The sequence below is a fragment of the Bombyx mandarina genome, chromosome A1 (assembly GCF_030267445.1).
Source record: "Bombyx mandarina strain Sakado chromosome A1, ASM3026744v2".
In the NCBI taxonomy this organism is placed as follows: domain Eukaryota; kingdom Metazoa; phylum Arthropoda; class Insecta; order Lepidoptera; family Bombycidae; genus Bombyx; species Bombyx mandarina.
Genome location: NC_143234.1, coordinates 19,362,784 through 19,389,876, shown reverse-complemented (window position 1 = coordinate 19,389,876; position 27,093 = coordinate 19,362,784). Strand labels below are relative to the sequence as shown.

General features: G+C 35.5%; 1 protein-coding gene across 1 annotated transcript in view; it reads right to left on the bottom strand.

Annotated features, from left to right (window-relative positions):
* The window catches only part of UBL3 (ubiquitin like 3), a 155,420-nt gene extending 129,405 nt beyond the window's left edge, over positions 1-26,015 (bottom strand). Inside the window, exon 1 of the mRNA XM_089739311.1 lies at positions 25,602-26,015. Coding sequence (XP_089595437.1) covers positions 25,602-25,631 — 30 coding nt within the window. The 5' untranslated portion in view covers positions 25,632-26,015. The remainder of the gene's footprint in view (positions 1-25,601) is intronic.
* Between the last annotated feature and the right edge of the window lie 1,078 nt (positions 26,016-27,093).

The window sequence follows — 27,093 nt, the reverse complement described above, 5'->3', positions numbered from 1 at the left end:
GAACATCGTTGCAACGCTAGATACGAACGCACCGTACGTCTTAGCTTTTAGGCCATGACGACTTCCAAGTTATGACAGACGAAAATGGCGGGGACTGAGATCACGGAGTCACCAGTGAGAAATGTAAAGAGGTCGGTGTCGTATACGCGAATTAACGTTATATAAAAATCAAGAAGATGTATAGGTTATGTATGGCCGGTCCATAGAACGCCTCGTTGTACAGGGAAGCGTTGATGTTACAAGACCGCGCGGGAGGCCACCAATGCGGTGGACCGACCAAATTAAAACTGCAGTGGGAAGTCCCCTAAATGAGTGCAGTAGAATGGCCTCGAGCAGGGAGAGATGGTGCCACATCGTGAGACGCATCAAGTCTGCCCCTTCCAACACTACATGACGATCACGACCACTCTGTCAAGAGTGACACGACTGAGAAGAAGAAAAATCAAGAACACACACGCAAAATTCACAGGGGATTGCTAAGAGATGTGAAAACGTTAAGCGCGAGTAACAAAAGATTGCGTTAATGCTTTGTTTAATGAAACTGAAGAATCACATCGTTATTGTTTCAATCTCGCAATTTCAAACAAAACATCGATTGTGCAATGAAATGAATGCGCACCTACGGAGTCAATTATGAAATACATATATAATATGATGATTTTTTTTTTCATTTTTTTTTATTGCTTTGATGGGTTACCATAGACATCTACAACGTAAATGCGCCACCCACCTTAAGATATGAGTCCTAAGGTCTCAGTATAGTTACAACGGCTGCCCTGCCCTTCAAACCGAAACGCATTACTGCTTCACAGCAGAAATAGGCAGGGTGTTGGTACCTACCCGTGCAGACTCACAAGAGGTCCTACCACCAGTAAATGTTAATTTATGAAGCATAGTATTTTTTCCCTGTTTATTTGTTCCTGCTTACGTAAAACTTTAAGCTCTGACACTGGCTGATGGTCGTCTGTGTTTGTTTACAATCGTGTCGTAGGAAAGTACGACAACGGATACCGACAAACCCCTTCTCATCGAGGTCGTTCACCCTAAAATGCTGGTAATAAATAAAATGAGCAGCGTTTGACTCAAAAAACGTAAGCAATCTTGCCTAGGGTTTTTTTATTGCCCTAGTAGGCACATGAGCGTACAACCTCATTTGTAGTATTAATGTACTCTAACAACCACTGAACACCAGACGGATCGTTTGCTCGTCTAAAAATATGCATATAAACAGTGAAATCTATATATTAATACGTGAAGCAAAAACTTTGTATCCCTTTTTACGAAAATTGCGCGGTATGAAATGAACACTTATAGAGAATATAGAGAAGAAGTGCATAATGCTAATGTTTTTTTAAAATAATGCATAAAAGATACATTAAATCAATAAAGAAAACATTACACACACTACATACCATGTATTTCACGCACACACGCATGCATACTATTTATTGTCAAACTTTTGTTCTTGACGTCTGTTGTCAAATTGAGAATAGATTTATATATTGTTCGTCTTTGTTAATATTTTTTATAGTGTAGTTTTGGCAAAATTTGTGATTATAGAAGTATAAAATACAATCATAATAGTGTACAAACTTACAATTTCAATTAATTATAGTCGAATTTCGATTACTGCGGGACCTCTAGTAAATGTTAATAATGTTACGCGCTGGGGTTCGGGATAAATAAAATTCTACCGAAGTATAAATTAAATACTGTATTCAACACTTAGAGCACTTCACTACACTTTTAAAATTCTCAATTCGCTTCTTCCGCTTCGCTTCAGGTGATCCGTTCGCTGTTTCACTTCGAGTAGTTCCGATTACTGACTGACTGCGTGCCATCTCTGCAACGCTTTTATAGCCGATACCACATCCCTAGAATTATCGAGAATATTCCACACATCTCTAGTACTGTGTTTCCGCTATCTGACAACAGATGGCGTTGTACTTCTCGAACGTTCTAGGTGCTACTAGATCCTTCGATATTCGTTCGACTATGCGGCGATAGACGGCGTTACTCTTACCGGCATAACAATAAGAAGTAACGTGAACATACATTCATAGCCCATAATCGAACCAGATATAGCCGATCAAACGCGATCGCTTATTATCAAACACAGACGAACGGTCTGCCAAGACCATTACAGTGCGTACGATGAAGAACTACAACAAAAACATCAATGAGTCAATCCTCCTCCCTGAGTCGCATTCCTCTTGTCTGAGGGTCGTGACTATCTCCTCCCGTTATCCTTCTCTGGACGATGTTTCGACATCTTCCTCTGTTCTCGGCGGTGTGCATGAAAAGACTGTGGTATCCAGAGTAATGCGGATTTGGTCGGATCAGCGCATTGGATTGCGGCCACGAGATCTTTTGCCTGCAATCTTACCAGTTACTATCACTTTTTCCAGATTGTCACCGCTCTTTCTGGCCGCAGAAATGACCGAAGAAAGAAGTCAATCAATACCATGTAATAATGGGGAGGTTACGAAACTCACACATTCTGCTATCGTTTTTGAAACTTCACAGCTATGCAGGCCGAGCGTGTATTTTTATTACTAAAACGACCTTGAAGCATCTTGGTTGGAGCATCTGGTTTAAGTAATTGCGGCCTTCGCCCTGAGATGGAATCGAGAAGGTTCGACACTGATTAAATGTTTAAACGATTTTTCTAAAAATTACATTTGGTTTTGCATAAAAGATAGATTGATTATACCGATGCCCATTATTTCAACTGATTAAATATCAAATATTATAGATCTAAAATATTACATATTAAACTTTTGACGAATCCATTATTAATTCAGTTATTTCATAATGATTGTACAAATTATAAAAAAAAATTGTTCAAACAAATTCAATTTCGCTTCAATGTGTGCCAAGTTCTTAATAGGTTACATAATGTTTTTATTCTTTATTTCGTGTCATTAATTTCATTGACCCAAATATTTTGTTGACAATTGGACAATAAACGTCCGCTTTTTGAATCTTTTTCCCTTTCAATTTTTTATGTAAAAACAGAAATTGAATGACGTCGAATTATCTGGACTGGTGTTAATTTGTTACCGGAGCCTATAGACATCAACAGCGTAAATGACTCACCTTGAAAAATGAGTTCCAAATCTGTTTTATAGTAGCCTTAGCCCTTAAACCGGACCGCATTACTGCTTCACGGCAGAAATAGGTAGGGCGATGTTGCCTATCCGTGCGGGTACACAAGGCAGTCTATCACCAATAATAACGCAAATTCTTTTGACCTTATTCCTTCATCATGAAAGTTATTCGTGAACATTTTTAACCTACGCATTTCAGTACAAAAAATGATATCTGCCTGCGGAATTCGAACGATGGCACAGTAGCATCGCTCTATACGAATGCCCCTTGAAGCCACGACGACTTAAAATTACGACTTCACGACGAATATAATTGAAGAAATTCGGCACAAACCTGGATCGCGCTAACGGCTTTTTAAAAATGAGGTGGATATATACAAGGTCCTAAACAACTATATTTGGACCGTCAATTTACTAACCAAACTTACCTTAATTACAGTATTTCCTAAATAAACAGGAATAAGACAAAATGACACGTGTAAGATGTCAACAATATTTTACCTATATAGCAAGTTAGACATTTCGTCCTGTGAAAAGAGTCCTCAGCGGGCTTCATGGGCGTATGTACAATGTACATTTACCATTGACATTATTTATTCGGTGGAAAAAAAAATGTAACGCTTTATCATACTATCATATAAGAATCGAATGGTTGCGCATACAGCCAAGGTTACGTTGCGGCAACCGGCAGAGATTTCGCGTTTAATCTCAGATCCAAGGATATTTAATGAGAACAGTTTCACGCCTCGAAACATTCCGACGATGCGGGCTCCTGTTGCCCCCGAAAGCTGATTTAAATCTTCACTACATAGTATAAAACAAAGTCGCTTTCTCTGTCCCTATATCTATCTGTCCCTATGTATGCTTAAATCTTTAAAACTACGCAACGAATTTTGATGCTATTTTTTATTATAGATAGAGTGATTGAAGAGGAAGGTTTATATGTATAATAGCATCCATTAAATAGTAGAGAAATCAATAATTAATTACAGTTTCCGAAGCGAAGCGAGTGCGGGTCGCTAGTTGTAATAAAGCTGTACTTGATTAAGAATTAAAAGTGATCGACAAGAAGTAAACTTCGGTTTAAGGAATTCATTTGTTTATCGCTCACAACGTTCTAACTATTATGTTATAATTTATTATACGTCACAATTCGTCTTTTTTATCGACGTAAATACGCAACGAACCGCCTAGTTTCAAGCATATTTACCAAATCTGACAGATAAAAGTGGATGAAGTTTAAAAATATTTAGTCTCATAATGGCTCGCCTTTTAGACGTTGATTCTAACACGGCTCACAACACACCCTTCCACTAGTATCATGTTACATTATAAGAAGTGAATCCCACAAAGGGAACAATCTACAATGGTCACGGCTGAAACTAATAATAATATAGAACCTACCAGTAGCTCAGAATCTTCGTCGAATAATTTAAGTTGAATGAATACGACTCTATAAGGTCTCAGGTGCCACCCGCGTTCCGTCTTTCCTTATTTGAGACCATCGACACATGTTTCCCTTTATAAAAAAACGCCATAAATAGACGTCCCTGGATGTTTTATCGACCATAAAGCCACATGCGGACTCTCTCTCGTCGATACGTCACGTACGCATATATGTACACTTTTTTCGAACACATAAATAACTGCTACACAGAGGAACAGTAAAATGGAATTGTGTCTCCGGTGGATTTAGTGTGTACGCTGTTTACCTTGTGTGACAAATATTTATGTATCATAGTTACCGTCAAGTCGTCTGGGCCTAAAGGATAAGACGTCCGATGCATTCGTGTTGAGCGATGCACCGGTGTTCGAATCCCAGGCGAGTACCGATCTTTCTAATGAAATACGTACTCAACAAATGTTCACGATTGACTTCCACGGTGAAGGAAAAACATCGTGTAATAAAAATCAAACCCGCAAAAATTTTAATCTGCGAAATTACTGGTGGACCTCTTGTAAGTCCGCACGGTTAGGTACCACCACCCTGCCTATATCTGCCGTGAAGCAGTAATTCGTTTCGGTTTGAAGGGTGCGGCAGCCGTTGTAACTATACTTGAGACCTTAGAACTTATATCTCAAGGCGGGTGGCGCATTTACGTCGTAGATGTCTATGAGCTCCAGTAACCACTTAACGCCAGGTGGGCTGTGAGCTCGGCCACCCACGTAAGCAATAAAGCAAAATGGCCAATTTACTCGTGGTACGGCGTTTTGTGAGCCCGCACGGGTAGGTACCATCACCCTGCCTATTTCTGCCAAGAAGCAGTAATGCCTGAAGGGTGCAAAAGCCTTTATATAATACAACTGAGGCTTCGAATTCAATGCGGGAGCCGGCGATCGTGTTTTAATGTCGACGGGCCCCAATTAACTTGTACAAGGTTTGCAGTGAGCTCATCTATCTATTTAAATACAATAAACAAATATCTAAATAAAAACCAGGAAACAATTTAATTCAAATGTATGAATAAGTCAAATTATATAATTATTAATATTGACTTTATTAGTTTAAATTAATATATTCATATTGAGATTTGTATAGCGGAGCTGATTTATTATAATAATTAATACGTGAAGCAAAAACTTTGTATCCCTTTTTACGAAAATTGCGTGGACGGAAATTTTCCACACTTATAGAGAATATAGAGAAGAAGTGCACAATGCTAATATTTTTTTAAAATAATGCATAAAAGATACATTAAATCAATAAAGAAAACATTACACACACTACATACCATGTATTTGACGCACACACGCATGCATACTATTTATTGTCAAACTTTTGTTCTTGATGTCCGTTGTCAAATTGAGAATAGATTAAATATTGTTCGTCTTTGTTAATATTATTTATAGTGTAGTCTTGGCGAAATTTGTGATTATATATGTATAAAATACAATCTTACAGTGTACAAACTTACAATTCCAATTAATTATAATCGAATTTCGACTACTACGGGACCTCTAGTTATAATAATTATATCCATTTTTCTATTTGACAACTTTAAAATCAATATCGCTCGTTCTTGAGTGGTTGGTTACCTAAACTCAATTCTTAAATTTAGAGCTTTTATGAAGTTGAAAGCTATCGAAACTCGCTAGGTCTAACATGTTTATCAATTGATTACCTCATCAGATGAATACGTTTTCGAAATTTCAAAACTCTATTTGTAATAAATTAAATATTTGAAATCAAAAACATCACCAGAATAAATTAACATATCTATCTATAATCTAAATTAATTCTGGAATTGTGTATTTATTTATTTGTTTTTAAAATTTTGTCATCAGATATGAGTGTAAATTATAGATATGCCTATTATAGAAATGCCTCATATTACATTAAAATTCATAATTAAAAATCCAGTTGTTTTGGCTACAGAGCTTGTTTAAGAAACAGACATGCACACAATTGAAAAATTCTGCCTGCTTCTTGGGCGATCGGATAATAAAACCCTCAGGCACAGACAGCCCACTGAGTTTCTCGCCGGATCTTCTCAGTGGGTCGCGTTTCCGATCCGGTGATAGATTTTGCGAAGCACGGCTCTTGCTAGGGTTCGTGTTAGCAACTTCGTCAGTATTGAGCCCCGTGAGCTCACCTACTAGTTAAGGTTACGCTGATATAGCCTCTCAAGGTTATCAGCTTAGGTAGGAAAAAAAAAAGTATAATAAATACAATATCAACAACCAATTTGAATTAATCGTGAAACGTTGCCTGACCTCTGGCCTAATCTAATTTTATCAGTTGAAGATAGAAGTACAAAATTAATTATTTCCAAGAAAAAATAGTTTTATCTTCCACAAGGCCGATTCAAATACTATACGCATATACTAATTTATTTCGGTCGGAGTGCGAACTAGGTCAAACCTGTATTATAAGATCCGTTCACTTCCACTCAGCTTGATTAAAAACGTGGCCAGATTTTTTTTTGTTTTGAAAAACAAAGGAAATTACTTTACACCCACCTTGCCGAAAGCTAGTCCACAAAATATGGAAAATTGGAAATTAATATTTTATGTGGAATTTTTACAATATTTTCAGAACATCGTATCGCAAGGCATTGTACCATACCAAGATAGGTATCTTACTACACCTACGTTCCAAATGTTCAACATTTTCAACCGCCTCAAGGTAAAATGTTCTTCTCCAGGGTTTTGAGTGCCGAATACCAAGCATCTTTAACGAACTCTTGCCCCGTGTGAATATTTATAAGATCATAGCGGCTAAACGATATACTATTCAAATGTGATCAAGTGTAATAACAAAGAAAATCATAACAGTTTTTTTTTTTTATTGCATGTCTGGGTGGACAAGCTCACAGCCCACCTGGTGCTAAGTGGTTAACAGAGCCCACAGACACTTATAACGTAAATGCCGCCACCCACCTTGAGATATGTTCTAAGGTCTCAGTATAGTTACAACGGCTGCCCCACCCCAAAGTCGATCACCATCACAATCCTTGAACTTAAAACGATTTTATATCTTTTAGTTGTCGTGGATAACGACTTTTAGTAATATTAAGACGGTGGTTTTGATTATTATTTTAAATTATGAAATGTTGTTTTGATAAATATCACAAAATGAAGGGTAGACTCCGTAACGCCACAGTATAAAATGGTGGTACGTGGACAGAGTCGTGGCATTCCGTGTCAGACAGTGATTCCGTCCGTCTCAGTCAGTCAGTCAGTCGGTCTGTCGGTATGTGCAACGAAACTGTCGGTTTATCCTGTCATTGTGAAAGTTGTGTGTGTTGAGTTTCAATAATTATTATTCAAAAGTTTTATTGACTAAACTGAGTTCAATCGAATACGAGTGATGACGAAACTACCGCTCAGCCATCCCTGACGTGTGCTGACATATTCATATAGAGTATTTTCGTAGGTATAATTAAAAAACCACTTTTACGATATGCGGTAAGCATCGAACACTTTACAGTTTTCGTGGTCACAAAAAATATCCATGAAGAAACATAAAAAAAAAAAACGCGAAATTAAACCATAAAATTGGTTTTAATGATAGCGTGTGTACATACGACAGAGCTTGTGTTGAAAGAAAACCAGTATACAATGCAATAATTCAACTACATATTACGAAAAAAAAAACGTGTTTCAATAAAAAACTAGTATTATGTTATGTTTCCTTCAAATTATTTCGAAACCTAGTAAATATCAGACAAAACCTTTACTCTTTTGCTGAACCAACTAAATAAAGATTAGAAGGCACCTGATTTAAGCGAGCGGGTACAGCGATAACGGGGAACTAGCCGCGCTACCGGCCGCTCCATAAAACATCCGACTACCCACGTTTTATCGGTCTACACGATCTGCCCGCATCTAGCCGCATTCGAAGCGTGTCAGCGAAGAACGCTGGACGCGAATTACGTACCCCATTAACCTTGATGTACGGCACTGCAATCGAACCGTAGTTATAAATTCGAGCCTCGGAAAGTTTAGACGAGAAACTTATTACATTCGGCTCGTGTAATGCCAACAAACTGATTTATGAAGACAGCTTACGACATGTAGCGCACGCGACACAGGTCCCCAGAGGGGCAGTTATGCGAGACGAAATTATACAAAAACCACGTTGTGCTACGGGACACGTATTTCATAGAGATTATTCTCATGCACTTGAGAATGCACCCTCGAGTAATACGCAATAACGTTTATATATTCAGGGAAGGGTGCCGAACCCCAATCTTAATATTATTGGATATTATTGGTATCTTTACATGTTATAGTTTTATCAACTATGTACATTATATGGTCAATAGTGGGTGCGGAGATAAGATAAGTACGTCAAATAATTATTATGTATTCGCAGCGAGTTTCCTCTAACATGGGTCTATCTAGAAATGGGGGGATTTTTTCGCTGTGTGGCTATATTTAACCGGGTCGAGGAAAATTTACAATTTTGAAAAAAAGAGATCAAATTATTGTATTACTGGACTGGAAAAGGTTCAGATTTCTTAGAATATATGATTCACAAGTTGATTTTTTTTTAATTTCTATTTCACTGTTTGTTTTGTTCCTCGAGCTTAGTTTTACTGTAATTAACAAAAAATGTGTTTGGAATTTATAGGTTGGAGTGTAAATAAATCCAACTGTTAAATATCGTCTATAGACATCCTTTTTAGCGTATTTTTTTTTATTGCCCTTGTAGACAGACGAGCATACGGCCCACCTGATGGTGAGTGGTTACCGTCGCCCATGGACTTCAGCAATGCCAGGGGCAGAGCCAAGCCGCTGCCTACCGATTGTATGTATTTGTTTTTTTTTAAACAATATTCCAGGTCCGACCTAAGCCTATATTGAAGGTGGGTTCGCCGTATATAGCGACCATATTAATATGTTATCGAGCATTGAGTACCGACCGTAATTGCGAAGTGCGAATTAAAAATTTATAAACTCTCCTACCTTCCGGGTGATATACACTACGATTTTATTGAGTTTTGAAGAAAACTGTTTACAACAGAAGATCGATGATCTAATCTCACTGATACAGTTATTAAATCTGAGTTTGATGTGCAAAATATTACCTACTATTGTATTTTATGCACAACTATATACTTATAACAGTGTTAAGACCATGCTTGACGATATATCACTGAGGATCAAATTTAAAAGCAGCATATTTGTTCATACGTCTCTCTCATTAATTATGCACCCAGATGTATCCCTTTAGTTTCCGATGAGTCATCGGGTCGGACAAATGACTTCGCATGACTACCAGGGGCGTGTTCCAATTAGTTCAACAGCACGTTTCACGAACGATGCCATACATTTGGACCCAAAAGGTCATTATATAAAGCAATGTTTCTCGATCAAAATCAATACATACAAAAAAAATGCAAAAAAAGTACGATAAATTACGCATATCTACATTAAACCATCCAGCCACGGCACGAAGAAAACTTAGTTGTATCTCAGACTTCAGTATTAGTACCATAGGCATTATACATTTAACTTAAAATAGAACTTAACTAAAATCACTAAGATATCGCTACGTGTTATCAGTCTTGATACTTCTTTCATTCCTAAAATTCTATTATATTTTACCCAAAATTAGCTCATCATTAATGTCGTATTACGTTCAATGATGAATCTAATGGATCAGATACATGCTCGTATATTATGAGCTGGTAGCTTTATATTACAGTGAACGGATAGAGGAAATCCAATAGCTTTCCAACGTAGAAACAAAATTGATGGAATAATCCGCTTACGAGCTCACAAAGAGACTTCAAACTCGATTATTAGTCAAACGAAATTTATAACGATATATAATCGCAATGTAAATTTTCAGGCACACGACTCCGGTAAAAGCGGTTTCATGCCAAGTTTAGTATTATCACGAAGGTTACAGATAGTCGGTACGCAATCAAGAACGAATAGTATCACTACATAATATAAAACAATGTCGCTTTCTCTGTCCCTATATGTCTTTTTTTTGTTTATTGCTTAGATGTGTGGACGAGCTCACAGCCCATCTGGTGTTAAGTGGTTACTGGAGCCCATAGACATCAACAACGTAAATGCGCCACACCCCTTGAGATATAAGTTCTAAGGTCTCAGTATAGTCACAACGGCTGTCTCACCCTTCAAACCGAAACGCATTACTGCTTCACGGCAGAAATAGGCGGGGCGGTGGTACCTACCCGTGCGGACTCACAATAGGTCCTACCACCAGTAAGTGTCTGTCCCTATGTATGCTTAAATCTTTAAAACTACGCAACGGATTTTGATGCGGTTTTTTTTAATAGATAGAGTGATTGAAGAGGAAGGTTTATATGTATAATAACATCCATTAAATAGTGGAGAAATCAATAATAAATTACAGTTTCCGAAGCGAAGCGACGGCGGGACGCTAGTTGTATATAAAATGTACAAAACAATAGCATTTGCGTTGGTTTTCTGTCGTTCATTTTATCAATAAAAAATACTAAATCGCATTTTTTTTTTGTTAACTTGTCGATTCGTATTCGTGAACCGTCTCAGAACTAAATCTGGCACGGGCCTTGAATTTGAAAAAGATCGAAATTATATAGATAAGCGGAATTCGCTCCCTAATTTCTATGCAAGAGACGGTTTTATTCTTTGGCATTCCTCGATCAAGAATTGTTGGTAGAGACTTTAAAAAAAAAAAGACTAATTACAGATTAATAAAGTGTTTTTGCAAAATTACAAAGACATCCCAAATTTAGTTCATGGTTAGGCCTAGTTTATGAAGTGTACCGAGTTTCAATGTCAGACAGTCGAATTGTTTATTTAGGAATTATATTCGTACTAAGTGTGTCGTTCATTGTGTGGTATTGGATTTCGTAAAAACGGCTCTCAGTGGGTCAAGTTTTTTTTTAAGAGACGCCTAGCACTAAATTCACAACCTACAACTGTTAAAATACAAATTAAAATAATTAATAAAATCGATGTGATTAATAAGGTTAAGTTTGAGGTCGACACTGCGATAAAAGGTCGGGGATTTTTTTTATTACAGGAAAGCTAATGTTTTAAATATTATTAATAATACTACTTTTTTTTTCTACCTAAGCTGACAGCCTTGAAAGGCTATATCAGCGTAACCTTAACTAGTAGGTGAGTTCACGGGGGTCACACCTGACGACGTTGCTAACACGAACCCTAGCAAGAGCCGTGCTTCGCAGAATCTACCACCGGATCGGAAACGCGACCCACTGAGAAATAATACTACATTTAGCATTATTTACTGTGGAAATAGACAAGTCTCTCCAAGCCCTCTTAAAAAAAAAATAACTGTAGGTATAATTACAAGTAAACATACATTTTTTACACATTAAGCCGAGTCTGCAAACATTCTGTTGCCTCATTTGGATTAAAAATTGCTACGTTCGAGTCGTTCTATTTTACGAAGTCATTGTCCAAGTAACAACGCTACTTCGACGATTTTAATAAGGACATCTTATAAAGCCGCGGCTCAGTTTCTCTTTGAGTTTCGTAATTTCTTCAGGGAATTAATAATGTGGTTCAGATTTACTTTTTCCGTAGCCACGATAATAAGCAATTATTTCTCACAAGTTATTATTGAAAATGAACAAGCAACACTTGATAAGGTTGTCACGTTCAATATTTTAATGTTCGTAAATGAATACACAGTTATCCTACAAGACAATGTATTTACAGAATAGCTACTAACAGCAACTAACTCGTGTATCAAAATTGAAATCTTCGTAAACATTTTCGAACGATTTGAAACAAAACTTCATTACGACTAACAACGCTAAGAAACAAATCGGCCGACGCGACCCCATATCGGAATTCTTTGTTAAAGTCATGAACACATTTACGCGCTTGCAAGATTATACATCGCGGGGCGGGTGTAAAACTAACAAGGGTGCAACGTCCACATTAACGACCTGTCAAACGAGCTCAGCCCTAATCCCGCTTGAATCATCGCCCTTCAGATGCAATCGCGTATTGATCCAAGTTTCACGCGGACCGATTCAGAATTGAACCACTCCAAACTAAAAAAGGTCATTTAACCCAGCAATACCATACGATGCGTTGAATAATTACAGTGAACTGAAATTGCTTTTACCCTTTTTTATTGTCGTTATATTATTCCCGATCATAATAGGTCGGTCTGTGTGAAATGAAATGTAAAGGTCTAGTAATATTTAGAGAAAAATAGGCTTCAGTTAGCACAATACTTAAACTTAAATAACATCTTATTCGTTCGATGACCAGGAAAACTGTAATGTATTCGAAACGACAGAAATATAATGACAATAACAAACTCAAGATATTGTAAAAGTACTTTTAATTATGTCGAAAACCTTCTAAGACTCGCTAAAACCGATGAAACTACTACTTAAATTATATCTAGTAAATTTATATACTCAGAAATTGTTTGAGGTAAAATACGTTAAAACCGAAGTAACTTCTAAGAATTGGTTTATAAACAGATAACGTTTGTTTGCGCACAAGCGAACGAAACATTATCCCGAAAGTATTCTACTTAATAGAACGAACCTGCCTTCGTCAGATGTACAATGCACAAGTCGTTGAGGTAACATTTCGATAAGAGGGAAATGAGACAGATACATTGTGCCAACGTTTTGTCGAGACTCAGCACAACCCTAAGCCGTTAAATTAATATTTACTGAGGAATGTTCGAAAAATTCATTCACAAAGGATCGAGAATACACCCCCCTTCCTCAATGCTTTATCATATCGAGTCTATTTTAGTGGAACTCGTTTATTTTAGTTTCGGGAATGCCAAGCGTTCGAGCTTGAAATATTTGAAGTTTTTGGAGAGTATTTTTAGATACGCTGACAAATTCCAACACTTCTAACAATTACGGAGTTGTAAATAGTTATTCTTCTAAATTTGGTGTTCTAATAAAATTTCTAACTTCTCTTACACACTCTATACATTACATTGAATACACGTCATTACGGATCCTCCTGATCCGTTAACGGTGCTTTTAGGTACCTCAAGCACCGCTCACCGTTCTCGCCGAACCCGTCGCTTGCGACGAAGGGCTCGACGAGTAAATTAACCCATAAATACAGCCCACTGAGTTTCTCGCCGGATCTTCTCAGTGGGTCGCGTTTCGGATCCGGTGGTAGATTCCGCGAAGCACTGCAAGTGTTAACAACATTCCCGGTTTGAGCTCCGTGAGTTCACCTACTAGTTCGGTGAATCTAGAATAACCCCTCGAAGTTACTAGAATAGGTAGGTAAAAAAAAAAAACATTCAATATACGAATCAAATATAATTCCTTGAATTCGGTTTTCATCTTCACAACGAAAAAATAAGCAAACTCAATATTGGACTAGTATAATCACCGAGAATTTTGTTGCTCATAATATCTATTGATAAGCTCTAGAATACTTAAAAAATAAATAAAAAACAAGAAACGTTACTCGTGGTATTGTCGTGTCATTTAAAATAACACAGTAGATAAACACACACGAATAAAATATAACGGCACAATAAACAGTGAGCGATACATAGGCGTTTATTACGAAATACGTGTATCAAGTGAATAGGCTATTATTGCTTTGAAGTCATGAGTCAACTTTGATACGTCTTTTATACAGACGGCTTAACGCCTACGCTCTCGTCACGCTCGAGTGTATTCTAACACTAATATCATTAGTCGACTGTATAAAGGTATTCTGACAAGCGATATACCTAGTACATATATCGTGATACGTTTTACCACTCGTACAAGTTCATTGACGTCGATATCACGTATTAATTTCGGTTCGTCTAATGCTGTTGTTAAATCAAATTTATAAAGACCAGGGGCCATCAAATGGCCCAAATTCGACCACAATTAATTAAAATTATAAGTTTGAAAATTACTATAGTTCTATTGTCAAATACCATACTTCTACATAAACAGAGTTCGCGAAGAGTACACTATAGACAAATAATATTAATCTATTCTCAGTTTGACACACTGTAATAATAAGCAAAACAGTATTTAAGTTTATGTGCGCTTGTGTGTGTGTGTGTGTGTGTGTGTGTGTGTGTGTGTGTGTGTGTGTGTGTGTGTGTGTGATGCTTTTTTATTGATTTAATGTATTTTTTATGCATAATAAAAAAAAAAAAGTATTCTGCACTCCTCTATTCTATTATATTCTCTACAAGTGTTCGAAAGTCAATACTCAATACGCGCAATTTTCGTAAAAAGAGGTACAAAGTTTTTGCTTCACGTATTAGCACATATAGGTAATATTGCTACAGAGGCTTCGAATTGTTGATATTATCAGAACACTATCACTTATATTGTAATATACCCTTTTGCTCTAAGGACTGGCGTGTTATCTCCGTTACTTTAACGGTACTATGGCAGAAGCTCCATCGCTAAAGCGCCAATTAAAACTGTATAAGTTACAACTCAATCAGATTAGCGAGCAAATGACAAACGAACCTACTTACCTACTATTACTACCTGCTAATATTATTTATACTTATTGTACACAAAAAGAAAATACAATAAAAACAGATTTAAAGAATGTCTAAATACTATGTACAAAGGCGAGCTTAACTCATTCATGAGTTTTCTTCCAGCAAACCATTAGTAGAGAGAAATACGATGTATAAGAGGAGAATAGTGTACAATATAAGAGCTATTAAAGCATGATTTTTAAACTAGGCATTAAAAAAAAAACTAATATTAAATGAAAAATACATATAAATAAAAATACACAAAACGATAACTTAAATACGATTAAATTATCGTTTATTAATTAAAAAAAAAAACCTTTTTCTAAATTCCTGTCTTTTGATCGTATTGATTCGGATTTTATTTTCTTTGTTTGAAAGGAAACACACTCAGCGGTCCAACATTAAGATAAGTTTAAGATGAGGCTTTAAAAAAAACCTTTTTCACTTTTTTTATTTTCAGTTTTCACATTGTATCGGGCACGGATAAGTAGTTCATACGTAGTAATATAACAAATACCTCGAAACTCCTCGATTTCATTTAAATTTGATTTAAGGAAGAAATTTAAGGAAGTTGTCTTCACTCGACATATTTCCCAAAAATTTTATATTTAAACTAGCTGACCCGGCAAACGTTGTGTTGCCTTAAATAAGATTTCTAGGGAAATTCTACTGTAGAAATAAAAACCTCATTTAACCACATAATACCTCATTAGAAACAAAAAAATATATCCAAAAAATTAAAATAAAAAATAAATGTTTGGGGTGGACAACCCTTTTCACTTAGGGGTATGAAAAATAGATAGTAGCCGATTCTCAGACCTACTGAACATACTATTGATACACAAATAAAACCAACAAAACATGGCTGAAAAATGTATAGTATTGTATAGCTCTCAAATATATTAAGTGTATAATCTATGATGTATAATGAGTAAGTAAGACAGGAGACCGGCTTCGTCCCCATCCCTACTACGTGATGTTTGCTGGATCAGTGGTGACACCTGGTGGGGATAGCTGATCGATTGATAGTTGATCAGTAGTCGACCGGCGAGCGCGGGAGATCAACTTCAATTTAAAAAAAATCATAATTAAAGGAACTTCAAATTATAAACTCTGAATAAGAATTTATCGTACTTACTACAATTATAATATTTGATTGCCATCTTGCAACCTTATTGCGGATGGAAAAATAGGGGTTGATCGTATAAGAGTGAAAATTGAGAGTAATATGATTTTTTTTATTTTAAGTCATGATAAAACTAAATAAAAAACTTGCCAAAAAAATTAAAGTTTATAATTAACAAAAAATAGGAGTTGATCATAGAGGGATGAAAAATTGAGAGTAACATCAGATTTTTTATTTTAATTCATGAAAAAATAAAAATAAAAATGAAAATCTTGCCAAAAAAATTAAAGTTTATAATTAACAAATAAAAAATAGGGGTTGACCGTAGAGGGGTGAAAATTTCAGAGTAATATGATTTTTTTTATTCTACGTCATGACAAAATAAAAACAAAATTCTCGCAAAAAAATTTAAAGTTTTTAATTAGCAAATAAAAAATAAGGGTTGATCGTAGAAGGGTGAAAATTGAGGATTGTATGTATTTTTGTATGTTGTATCATAAAAAAATAGAAATAAAAAATGTTGTCTAAAAAATCAAAAATAAAATTTAGGGGTGGACTACCCCTAACATTTAGGGGGATGAAAAATAGATGTTGGCCGATTCTCATAGATACCGGATAAGCACAAAAAATTTCATCAAAATCGGTCAAGCCGTTTCGGAGGAGTATGGCAACGAAAACTGTGACACGAGAATTTTATATATATTTAAATGTCAAGCCTTGTCAAATTTTACGTCACTGTTTGGTCAAATTTTTTCGTACTTTTATTAAAAGAGACGATTATTCTCGCGGTAGGTAGCGGTTTTTTTCAATAAATACATTTTATTGAAGATGATTTAATGAAGATTGGGCAGAACACTAGCTATGGTCAGATCTGGCAAGAGAAGCCCTTGGTGGTAGTCTGTATTATGCGGTCCATGCCGCCCATGGTCGAACACAGTGGAGGAACGTCACATGTGGTCGATATTCCTCAGTAGTGAGGGAACAATATAGAAGAAGAATTGTAGATGAAAAGACCAATGAGTTGCAATTATTTCAAGGGCTCCTCGAGGTAAAATTAACTTATCCACTATTGAGTCTAGGACGAGGAATTTTTAAGGTAATATCTTAGAATTTCAGCGTCAGTTGGCAATTAAGGGGTTTACGCTATCTAACTAACCTGCGAACATTTAGAGTTTCTACTAAAGTTGAATAACCCTAGACCTCCGCGCAAATTTAGATCGTACATATCAACGTGACTATCGGAGCTCGAATCACAGTTACAATTCCAGTCGTCGCGAAATCAGAATAAAATTAAAAAAAAAAAACTAATCTTTTAAAAAAGCACTATTTAACAATTTATATATTGACTGCGATTTAATGACGCCGTCGTTAGATTAACAATAAATAAATATATTACTTTAATTCTCTATAGTATTTAAGTTGCGATGGCTAATGATTTCACAATTATGTAGCTTAGCGCTTCATTGTTAGTGTTCAATTTTGAATAATATTAAATTTGGCAGTTCGATGTAATAAAGGAAAAACTAACGTTCAAGAAGATATTGATTCGCTTAACGTACTCCAATTAATGATTTGTTAAAAAAAAATTGTACAACTGTTTAGTCTTTGCCTACTTCTGCATAGATGCTGTTATTTAAAATATATTATTGTTTCGTTGATCTCAAAACCCGTTCTCAAAAAACGTGAAACACTGTGGAGCTACAACTAAAATCAAGAAGCATTCGTGACAAAGATGTGCCTATACTGTAGCTCAGTATAGACTGCAAAGTCAACTTTGTGTTAGCGACCGTTTTTCGAAATAAAGATAATATAATATCTACTATATTGCGGTGGCAGGACATATTGGAAGCACGTACTGGTCTTATCCCTTCGTTACTGCGCTGTAGAACATGTATTTTATTATTTCTTACTGGTGGTAGGATCTCTTATAAATCCGCGCGGGTAGGTACCACCACTATTTCTGCCGTGAAGCAGCAATGCGTTTCGGTTTGAAGGGTGGGGCAGCCGTTGTACCTATACTGAGACCTTAGAACTTATATCTCAAGGTGGGTGACGCGTTTACGTCGTAGATGTCTATGGGCTCCAGTAACCACTTAACACCAGGTGGGCTGTGAGCTCGTCCACCCATCTAAGCAATAAAAAAAAATCATATAAAAGTAGCTTTCAACCTGATATCTAAAGTTGGACATGGACGGGGCGATTTTTATAACAACCTATGATTTTTTTGAAAATCGCGGATGCCACAGTCGTGTGAGCTCTTCTGCCCATCAGAGGTAATAAAACTAAAAATACTCCTCGGTTACTTACCTCAGTGCACGGCTGCCTCAACACGATAAGGTTGTTTGCGTACAGACAAAGAGCTTTCGTGATTACACGGCGTTAAGCAAAAATAAACGGTTGAGAAACACCAAATCTAATCGGACCAACGTCGGAACATTAGGACTGGTAAAAGATTGGCCATGGCCGACTGACAGAACACCATGATTATAACGTTCAAAAAGTACGAATTTTTACTTTCTAAAATGACCACTGTGCGAATATGACTGACTTATGCGAATGAAATATTTACAAAAAGATTGTAGCACTGTTTTCCCTCGCTCTTAAGAACGTCTTTGTTCTCAATGCGATTTTATAAAAGTACAAAGGTGAGGCTATAGATTATTAATATATGTGTCACAAGGCTAGACAGACCCACAATTAGGTATGTAAATATTTTCAAACAGCGCAAACATTGCTTTGAGGTCATGAAGCGAATTAATTACTGACTAATTAACATAATGTGACATATTCCATAATTTTTTTGCGAAGCTTCGACCAATACTCGCAATTTCGGTTCAAGAATGTAAAACAATTTACATATTGTTGCACTGAATTAATTTTATACTGTATCTAGAACAAGGAAGATTAGCGAACGGATTGCCGTGACGAAATAACAGTTTCGCGACCATTGTTCTGCTCGGAGAAGCGAGTCTTCTCAATAAATACGTGGGTATTTCGATGTTAGTGACCTGAATTCGTATCACAATTATAAAATTGGCACGGTGTCCTCCTAACGTGGAGCACGCAAAAAAACTTACTTCCGGTACACCGGTCACCGTCCTCGTCGAACCCGTCGCTTGTGACGAAGCACTCGGCGAGTGAATTAACCCACACTCATCACTGGTGGTAGGACCTCTTGGGAGTCCGCACGGGTAGGTACCACCACCCCGCCTATTTCCGCCGTGAAGCAGTAATGCGTTTCGGTTCGAAGGGTGGGGTAGCTGTTGTAACTTTACTGAGATCTTAGAACTTATATCTCGAGGTGGGTGGCGCATTTACGTTGTAGATGTCTATGAGCTCCAGTAACCACTTAACACCAGGTGGGCTGTGAGCTCGTCCAACCATCCAAGCAATAAAAAATAAAAATAAAACATACAGCCCACTGACTTTCTCGCCAAATCTTCCCAGTGTGTCACGGTGAGTTCCAATCCAGTGATAGATTCTGCGAAGCACTACTCTTGCTAGGATTAATGTTAGCAACGTCGTCAGGTTAGAGCCCCGTGAGCTCACCTACTTTTTAGGTTACGCTGGCATAGCCTCTCAAGGCTACCAGTTCAGGTAGGTTAAAAAAAAAGTGCCTCTGACTGGGTCGGTGTCAATTGCCGCATCGGGCAAACATTCATGCGACAAACAGGTTTGTATTCTCTTTGTTTAATATATTTAAACATATATGAATTTATCTTAGTAGGTGGTTCCAACAACAGAGTGAGGGAGTTAGGGGGCCATTTGTCCCCCGTTATTAATATTATCCAACTCATTCGTGGTTGTGAAATCAAGTACCTTAGGACTTATTTGTTTTTATTTTCAGAGTAGTGGAACACTGTTCACTAAAATCGCGATAAACAGAATCGAAAATTTAGTATCATATTGGAAATGGGACCAGAATTAAGACTGTTCGTATTATACAATACTTTTATTTCTCTATCTTTATTTAACCGGGTACTTAAGTTATGCAGAGGTTTGATGATTACTCTTTTATATCTTCTGAAATACTATCCCTTAATAAATAAAACGTAAATTAACGAAAGGTATTTAAACTATATTTTTAATAAAACGGCGTGACCCATAAAACTGGACTTTTTATGAGACAAATTAAAGTAAATTATAATAGTATTCTACAAAAACGGTGTGGGTCAATTTTAACCAATACTCTTTCTAAAATGCTACCTTTTTTATAATTCGTCAAAGGCTTCGCCACATTAATTATTTTCCACGCATGTTTCTGTTCTTTTATCTATAACAGCTCTTAATCATCCTCCACCTTGCGTCGTAAGTCATCAATGCTGACCTCTGTGGGATTTCAGAATCTTCCAACGGACTATATCGCGCCTCGTCGATCTGTCCTCGGTGTTGTGGACCGCCTTACATACGCTGGTGTTCAGTACCGGCCTTGTGTTTATTGCCATCCACCTTCCCAGTCAACAACATAGAAAAAAAACTCTTAATAATTAACAAAAAATACACTAGAATACCCGATAGAATATTACTTATGTTCGTCAAAAACATTTAAATTGTTTAGTTTTTTTTTTTTTTTTTTTGATACATAGCAAGAGAATTACGCAGAAAGAAAACATCTAGAACATTCATCTTTGTTTACGCAAACTCTCAATTCCGCTACACTACAATCTACTAAGTACTAAAATTCAGGTGGCTCTCCGTTGTAACGCCTTACGCCGATGACAAATCCTCAACACCAGATGGACTGGTCTTCCTTAAATCAATATGACAAAAAAAAAAACGCAAAGCTTTCCTTAAAAATCTGAAAACTTTTAAATCAATACATTGTACACGAATAAAAGTGTTATGAGAATATTTACGATTCATACTGAAGGAACTAACAATGTAACAATGTATTTACATAAATTTAACGGTTTTATGATTTTTTTTGAGCATTATAATTAACTTAATGTATGTGGGCGACATACATATGAGTTCTAAGTATTCTATGCTACGTTTGGAGCATCAGATACATATTTGTATTTTGGGAACCAGAAGTTAAATATTAAAAAAAAATACAACTTTCCCCCAAAGGGCATCTTAAGTTGACGGTGTTTTTAACGGTGATATTTATTTACTCTCAGATCCTATGCTCTAAACGATAAGACGTCTGGTGCATTTGTATACAGCAATGCACCGGTGGAATCTCGCAGGCGAGTACAAATTTTTCTAATAAAATACGTACTCAACAAATGTTCACGATTTACTTCCACGGTGAAGAAATAACATCGTGTAATAAAAATCAAGCCCGCAAAATTATAATTAGCGTAATTACTGATTGTAGGACCTCTTGTGAGTGCGCACTGATAGGTAACACCACTCCGCCTATTTCTGCCGTGAAGAAGTAATGCGTTTCGGTTTGAAGGATGGGGCAGCCGTTGTAACATACAATACATGAAATAAACAAATTTAAAAAAAAAAAAAAACTGAGACAATGAAAATGAAGATCTCTGCCGGGTCGTCGACAATGGATCGTCGTATTTGGAGCGTTGTTAATAAAGTAAACAAAAAAAATAAGCAAAAGAGAAATGAAAAAAAAAAACAAAAAAAACCGACCAAATTACGAAACGCGGGAAACAGAGTTAAATAAGAAATTGAAGTTACTGTTGCCTCATCACTGCGGACATCAAAAGGGTCGTTTTCTTTTTATCTCTTTAAATTACTAATACTCGGAGATGAGTCGCTTTAAACCTGAATTCTATTCGATCAGAAAAAATAATTTTGCGAGACAACGGGAGTGAGTGTTTTGTGAGATGCTCTTCGTTTATTTTGTTACTAAACAAGCTGAGATATTGATTGCTTAAAAAAATTACTACGTCAAGTCGTCAACAGAAATTTCAAATTAATGATTCGGGATGATCGAATTAAACACGTCTATACTAATATTGTAAAGAGGAAAGATTTGTTTGTTTGTATTGAATAGGCTCCGAAACTACTGAACCGATTTGAAAAATTATTTCACTGCTTGGAAGCTACATTATTCCCGAGTGACATAGGCTAATCTTTTTTGACAAGAAATTTAGTATCCTTACTAAAATTCCAATAATGTAACCCCAGGTGTAAAAAATTTACCTAAAATATTCTTTACATCGCGTGCCCTGCGAAAACTATTGATGATAGAATAAAATAATGTACTACGACTTTGTAGAACACATTATTATCTACAAAAAAAGATCGCGACAGCATAATATGCCTAACTATTATAGTTGTGCCGCAATAAGTGTTCTTTTATTTTTTTAAATAAAACAACGTCAAATATCGTTGAAGTTTTTGTTAAAGACCTGAGAGGAGCCGGAGCGGGCCGCTAGTTACCGATAACCATTCTTATTTTGTGGTAGGTTCATCCATGTCGAACGCACTGTCTAAAATGTCTAAGTAGTCTTAATTTTTCTTTGAGACATGAACGTTTGTCTTAACGGCATTGGAATAAAGTTCATTCTTACATAGTAGTACCGTTCAGACGAAACGCATAAAATTTCTTTCACAATTACCTGGTATTACCATTTTTAGGCCTAATCTAATGTTTGTAATTCCATGTCACATTTTAATCGCTCGAATGTGATAAATTTTTCTCAATTATTGAAGTACTTATACGCCAATGCGATTTTGCCACTATTTCTAAATTCCAAACAAATAGAATCACTGAAGTTTATTTTTATATTTATGAGGAATTTTCTCGTGTAAAAAATTACTTTAAGTTTCTAGTTTATTTTTAATATTTAATACATTTACAGTTGGACGCGTGTCTCGGATTTTTAGATTGCTGATTTAAATGAAGAATGCGTGCAAAGAATACGAAACACAGCGCCTATATACACCCCGCTGATCCGTAATTTCGACATAAATTTTACGAAGTGCGCTGACGTAACACAAACCCGGATGTTTGAGTCCAAATTGCGTTGTCTTAGTAAGTCTGGCGCCGCGAAGATAGATATATTCTGGATTGACCCCCGTTGCGCAGGAAAAAATTTAATGTCAATGATCTCTGAATTTTTGTTTAATTTATAATTTTACTTCTATTTAACAAACCTAAAATTTTAATGTAATTAGATGACAAAAGAGAGTATCTTAATAATAACCAGCTTTTTTGCACTCAGAGAAGATTATTTTTGTCTATACTAATACTAATATACTAATAATATTATAAAGAGGAAAGATTTGTTTGTTTGTTTGTTTCGAATAGGCTCCGAAACTACTGGACCGATTTGAAAAATTCTTTTTCCATTAGAAGCCGACATTGTCCCTGATGAACATAGGCTACTTTTTTTAAAAAAAAATTAATTTTTTTTTTTTTGTTTCATGTGTGTTTTAATGTTTCCGAAGCGAAGCGAGGGCGGGTCGCTAGTAAATTATATTAAACAAGTAATGCAAGTTGCTTTATCACCATTTTTTGCCCCTAAATATATTTTAATTTGAAGTGTAGCTTAAAAGATAGAAATGTACTTCCTTTTAGCTTAATAATATTGTTATTCACATAAGTTATTTATAAATTTAATTCTTCAAAATCCTTTGCTTTGATTTTTAATGTTTCTATAAGATAAATAAAACTCTATTTATGGATATGGTTATATGGCTACTAAATATTAAGTGTGATATCAGATAGTATGCCAGACTCTTGTAACACAGACCACTCTGATTGAGATCTGTTTGCCAGATAGTTTGCCCAAGTTTAATTTTCTTGCTTTTCTTCAATTCCTAAGTTAATTCATATTTTAGTTTACATCCTTAATATTTTATGTCCATCTGTACTTCAAAGTTTTAAACCAACTTTAGTTGTTAAATTGTTGTAGTTAAAGAGTAAGTTTTGTTTCCAATTTCTTTATACAAATTGTAAACTCTCACTAAGTACCATATTACATATTATGCAACACAAATCAGGGCTTTTTTTCTGAAATATATTTTGAAATATTTTTATTCAAGACTGTTTTACTTTACATTTTGTTCATACTTCTTCAGTTAATTGAAGCAGTCACTTGTTTATATTATACTTTACGATCAACTTGTATCTGGAATAAAATTTCAACTTATTCGGTGATTGTTAAAAATTCAATTTTCATTTTATTTATATTTAGGGTGGAATGGATACATTTCATAAACAAAAGAAGTGAGTTGAGTGAGTGAATATCTTAATTTTTTTCAGTTTTATAGATTAACTTCATTATTTTGGTCTCTGTTAGATACTAAATAATATATAGTCATAATGTGTAATTTGATGTGATCCAACATCTTTTACAATACATTTTCATTCACTCATACAATTGTTTTAGTGAAAAAACAAATCATTCCTTGACCAAGGTACAGTTTATTACAACACATACCGAGAGCCATTTTAGATTTCAAAATATTAGTATAAAAAGTAACTCAATAGCAAAGGCTCACGATACAGTCTGCAACTATGTGAAATAAAAAACAATATGAATATCAAATTTATTCCTCCACACAAGAACTGTGTGAATAATATCATACTTTTGAGTTTCAATTCTCAGCCTTATTTAGTATCTTTGTGAAAGAAGGAAGGAAGGTTATTGTAGTTCTTGACACATGTATAATTTCAGTACCTGCAATATATATAGGTAAAATACTTATATTTTCGGACGCTGAATATAGGCCCATCAATTTATAATTCTAATATTTGGTTTTAAAGCAACTGCATAAAATTGAGTTTTCTTCAATAAAACTTTGGCTTTGTGTTGTGAATATATGTTTTTGATACTAAGTACTTTTAACATTTAAGCTTACAAGACAAAATAGTATTAAATTCCAAAAGTTTGTACTGTGTTTCGGAAATTGCATGTTTCTCATTATTGCATATTACTTGTTTTATTTTAATTACAGTATACAGTTAAAGTTTGGTATCATAGAAGGCTACATTAAAATTGGTTAAAATAAAAATAAAAATTCTGATTGAATATGTGTGAACACTAAACACCTAAAAAAAATCTATTTCGTTTTCTAATGGAAACAGTTTTTTTGGACTATTTCTTGTACACTTAGTGACTGGTATTTTTTCAATTTATTTGAACTTATGAAGTTGATCTGAGTTCTAGTGGTAAAGGGAACTTCCTATGCAAAATTCACATATTTAAAAATGAAAAGAAAAATTATATTTGAATAAGTCATATTTATACTATTAATCGAATTTTAGAGATAAAAGCATATTTGTTATTACATGACAATGTGAAACGTTAATGTCCAATATGATTGATAATATTTAAATGGTAAACGAAAAAGATTCTCAAATCAACAAACACCTGTGAATCCGTCCAAAGTAAAGCTACATACATCTAATTTGACGTACACTGGACGAAAGATCACAGCGAGAGAAAGGAGTTTAGAAACAAAAAAAATACAATGACCTTACAGAAAACTTAACTTTTCAATGTTATTTATTGAAACTTACCTTATCTCCGGGTATATTTTTTGCCGACATTGTGTATCAGCTTCCTTTTCTGTGATCCGACGTCGTGTTGCACACGATTTATCCAGAGAAAGGATCTCACTGCAACCGTGAGAGCCCAGCATACGACATAAACACTTCACTCTACTAAATCACTTGGCCATCATCACAGCTCGAAAGATATATCAGAAGCACAAACACAATAAGCGACCCATCGTTTGGAGTCGTAATTAACACGATTTCCCATTGATATTCATCAACACTAATAATTTTTCACAACACGACACAAACACGACTTCTGACAGAATGTAACTTGATTGAGATTGGCTGACTTGGGCTTGACGGAAAATGGCGAGGGATGTATTTCGTCCCTCCGGCCGCACTCCCCCGCGCATGCACTCTGCTTGGGTCACATACAAAGATTTTATCGGCTTGATACAGAGGGCGCTTCGCAACAATAACAAGCACCTTCTTCATTTATTCGAAGCGTTGAACTTTCAGTACGAGCTCTAGATGTCTCTGTTCCAGCGTTTTCATTAAGGGGGTCTAAAATAGAGGATTGTAACTATAACAATAACACTCAATACAGTTTTTATAATTTAGTGGCTTTTAAAATCACTTACATACGATTTGTGAAAGATTAGGGCATAAAAATTGAAGAAAATGGTAGAGATGCTTCTCGAGTTCTCAACCCATCATTTTTCTCACGGCATTGTTAAAAATTAATAGAGAAAACTTGAACTTAAAAGTTAAGTTTCTAGAGTACGTAAACACGAAAAAAAAGAAATATTGGGCTGCCAGATACTAAATTTAGAAAAAAAAATCAAGTGAACAATCGCGTAATCGCTTCGATGGTGTTTATGCTGTTACCTACCTATCTTGATTAAAAAATTATCAAGAAATGATACCTTTTTCAATAGCTGATGACTGGTGCCCAAATTGAATATTTACTTCAATCCAGATTTACACCAGTTTTATGAACATATATGCTATGAAAGGTATGTATTTTTAACACTCTTATTCTGCGTCAGTTTCAGATCATTGCTCATTGGGTGGCAAAATACAGTGCTTACTTTACTTACTGATCAAATGCGAAAGACAAATTGCCGAGCGTTTTCTCTTATGGCCTGCCCCCGTACGTGTTTGTAAAAGTGTAGTTGGCTACTATTCATATTCTTTTAAACCTTTACTATACTTTTTTTTGTATCGTTATAGGCTAAATCAGTTTCATAAGTAACAAAAGTAATAGTTATTTTAAATTTTAAACCTTAAACTTATATATGTAACTAATATAAATTTTTAAGCCTTAAACCTAAAAAGTAATAGTTGTTTAATGTATATAATTTTTGTTTTTTTTTGTACACTAAAAATGTGCCCAAAATAATTTTGAAAACATTTTCAACACGACCATTTTACGTGGGAATTCGAAAATATCGTGTTAGCTTGGCAACATTGGCCCAGATTCATGGGGTCGGGACTTTTTGGCGGGAACGCG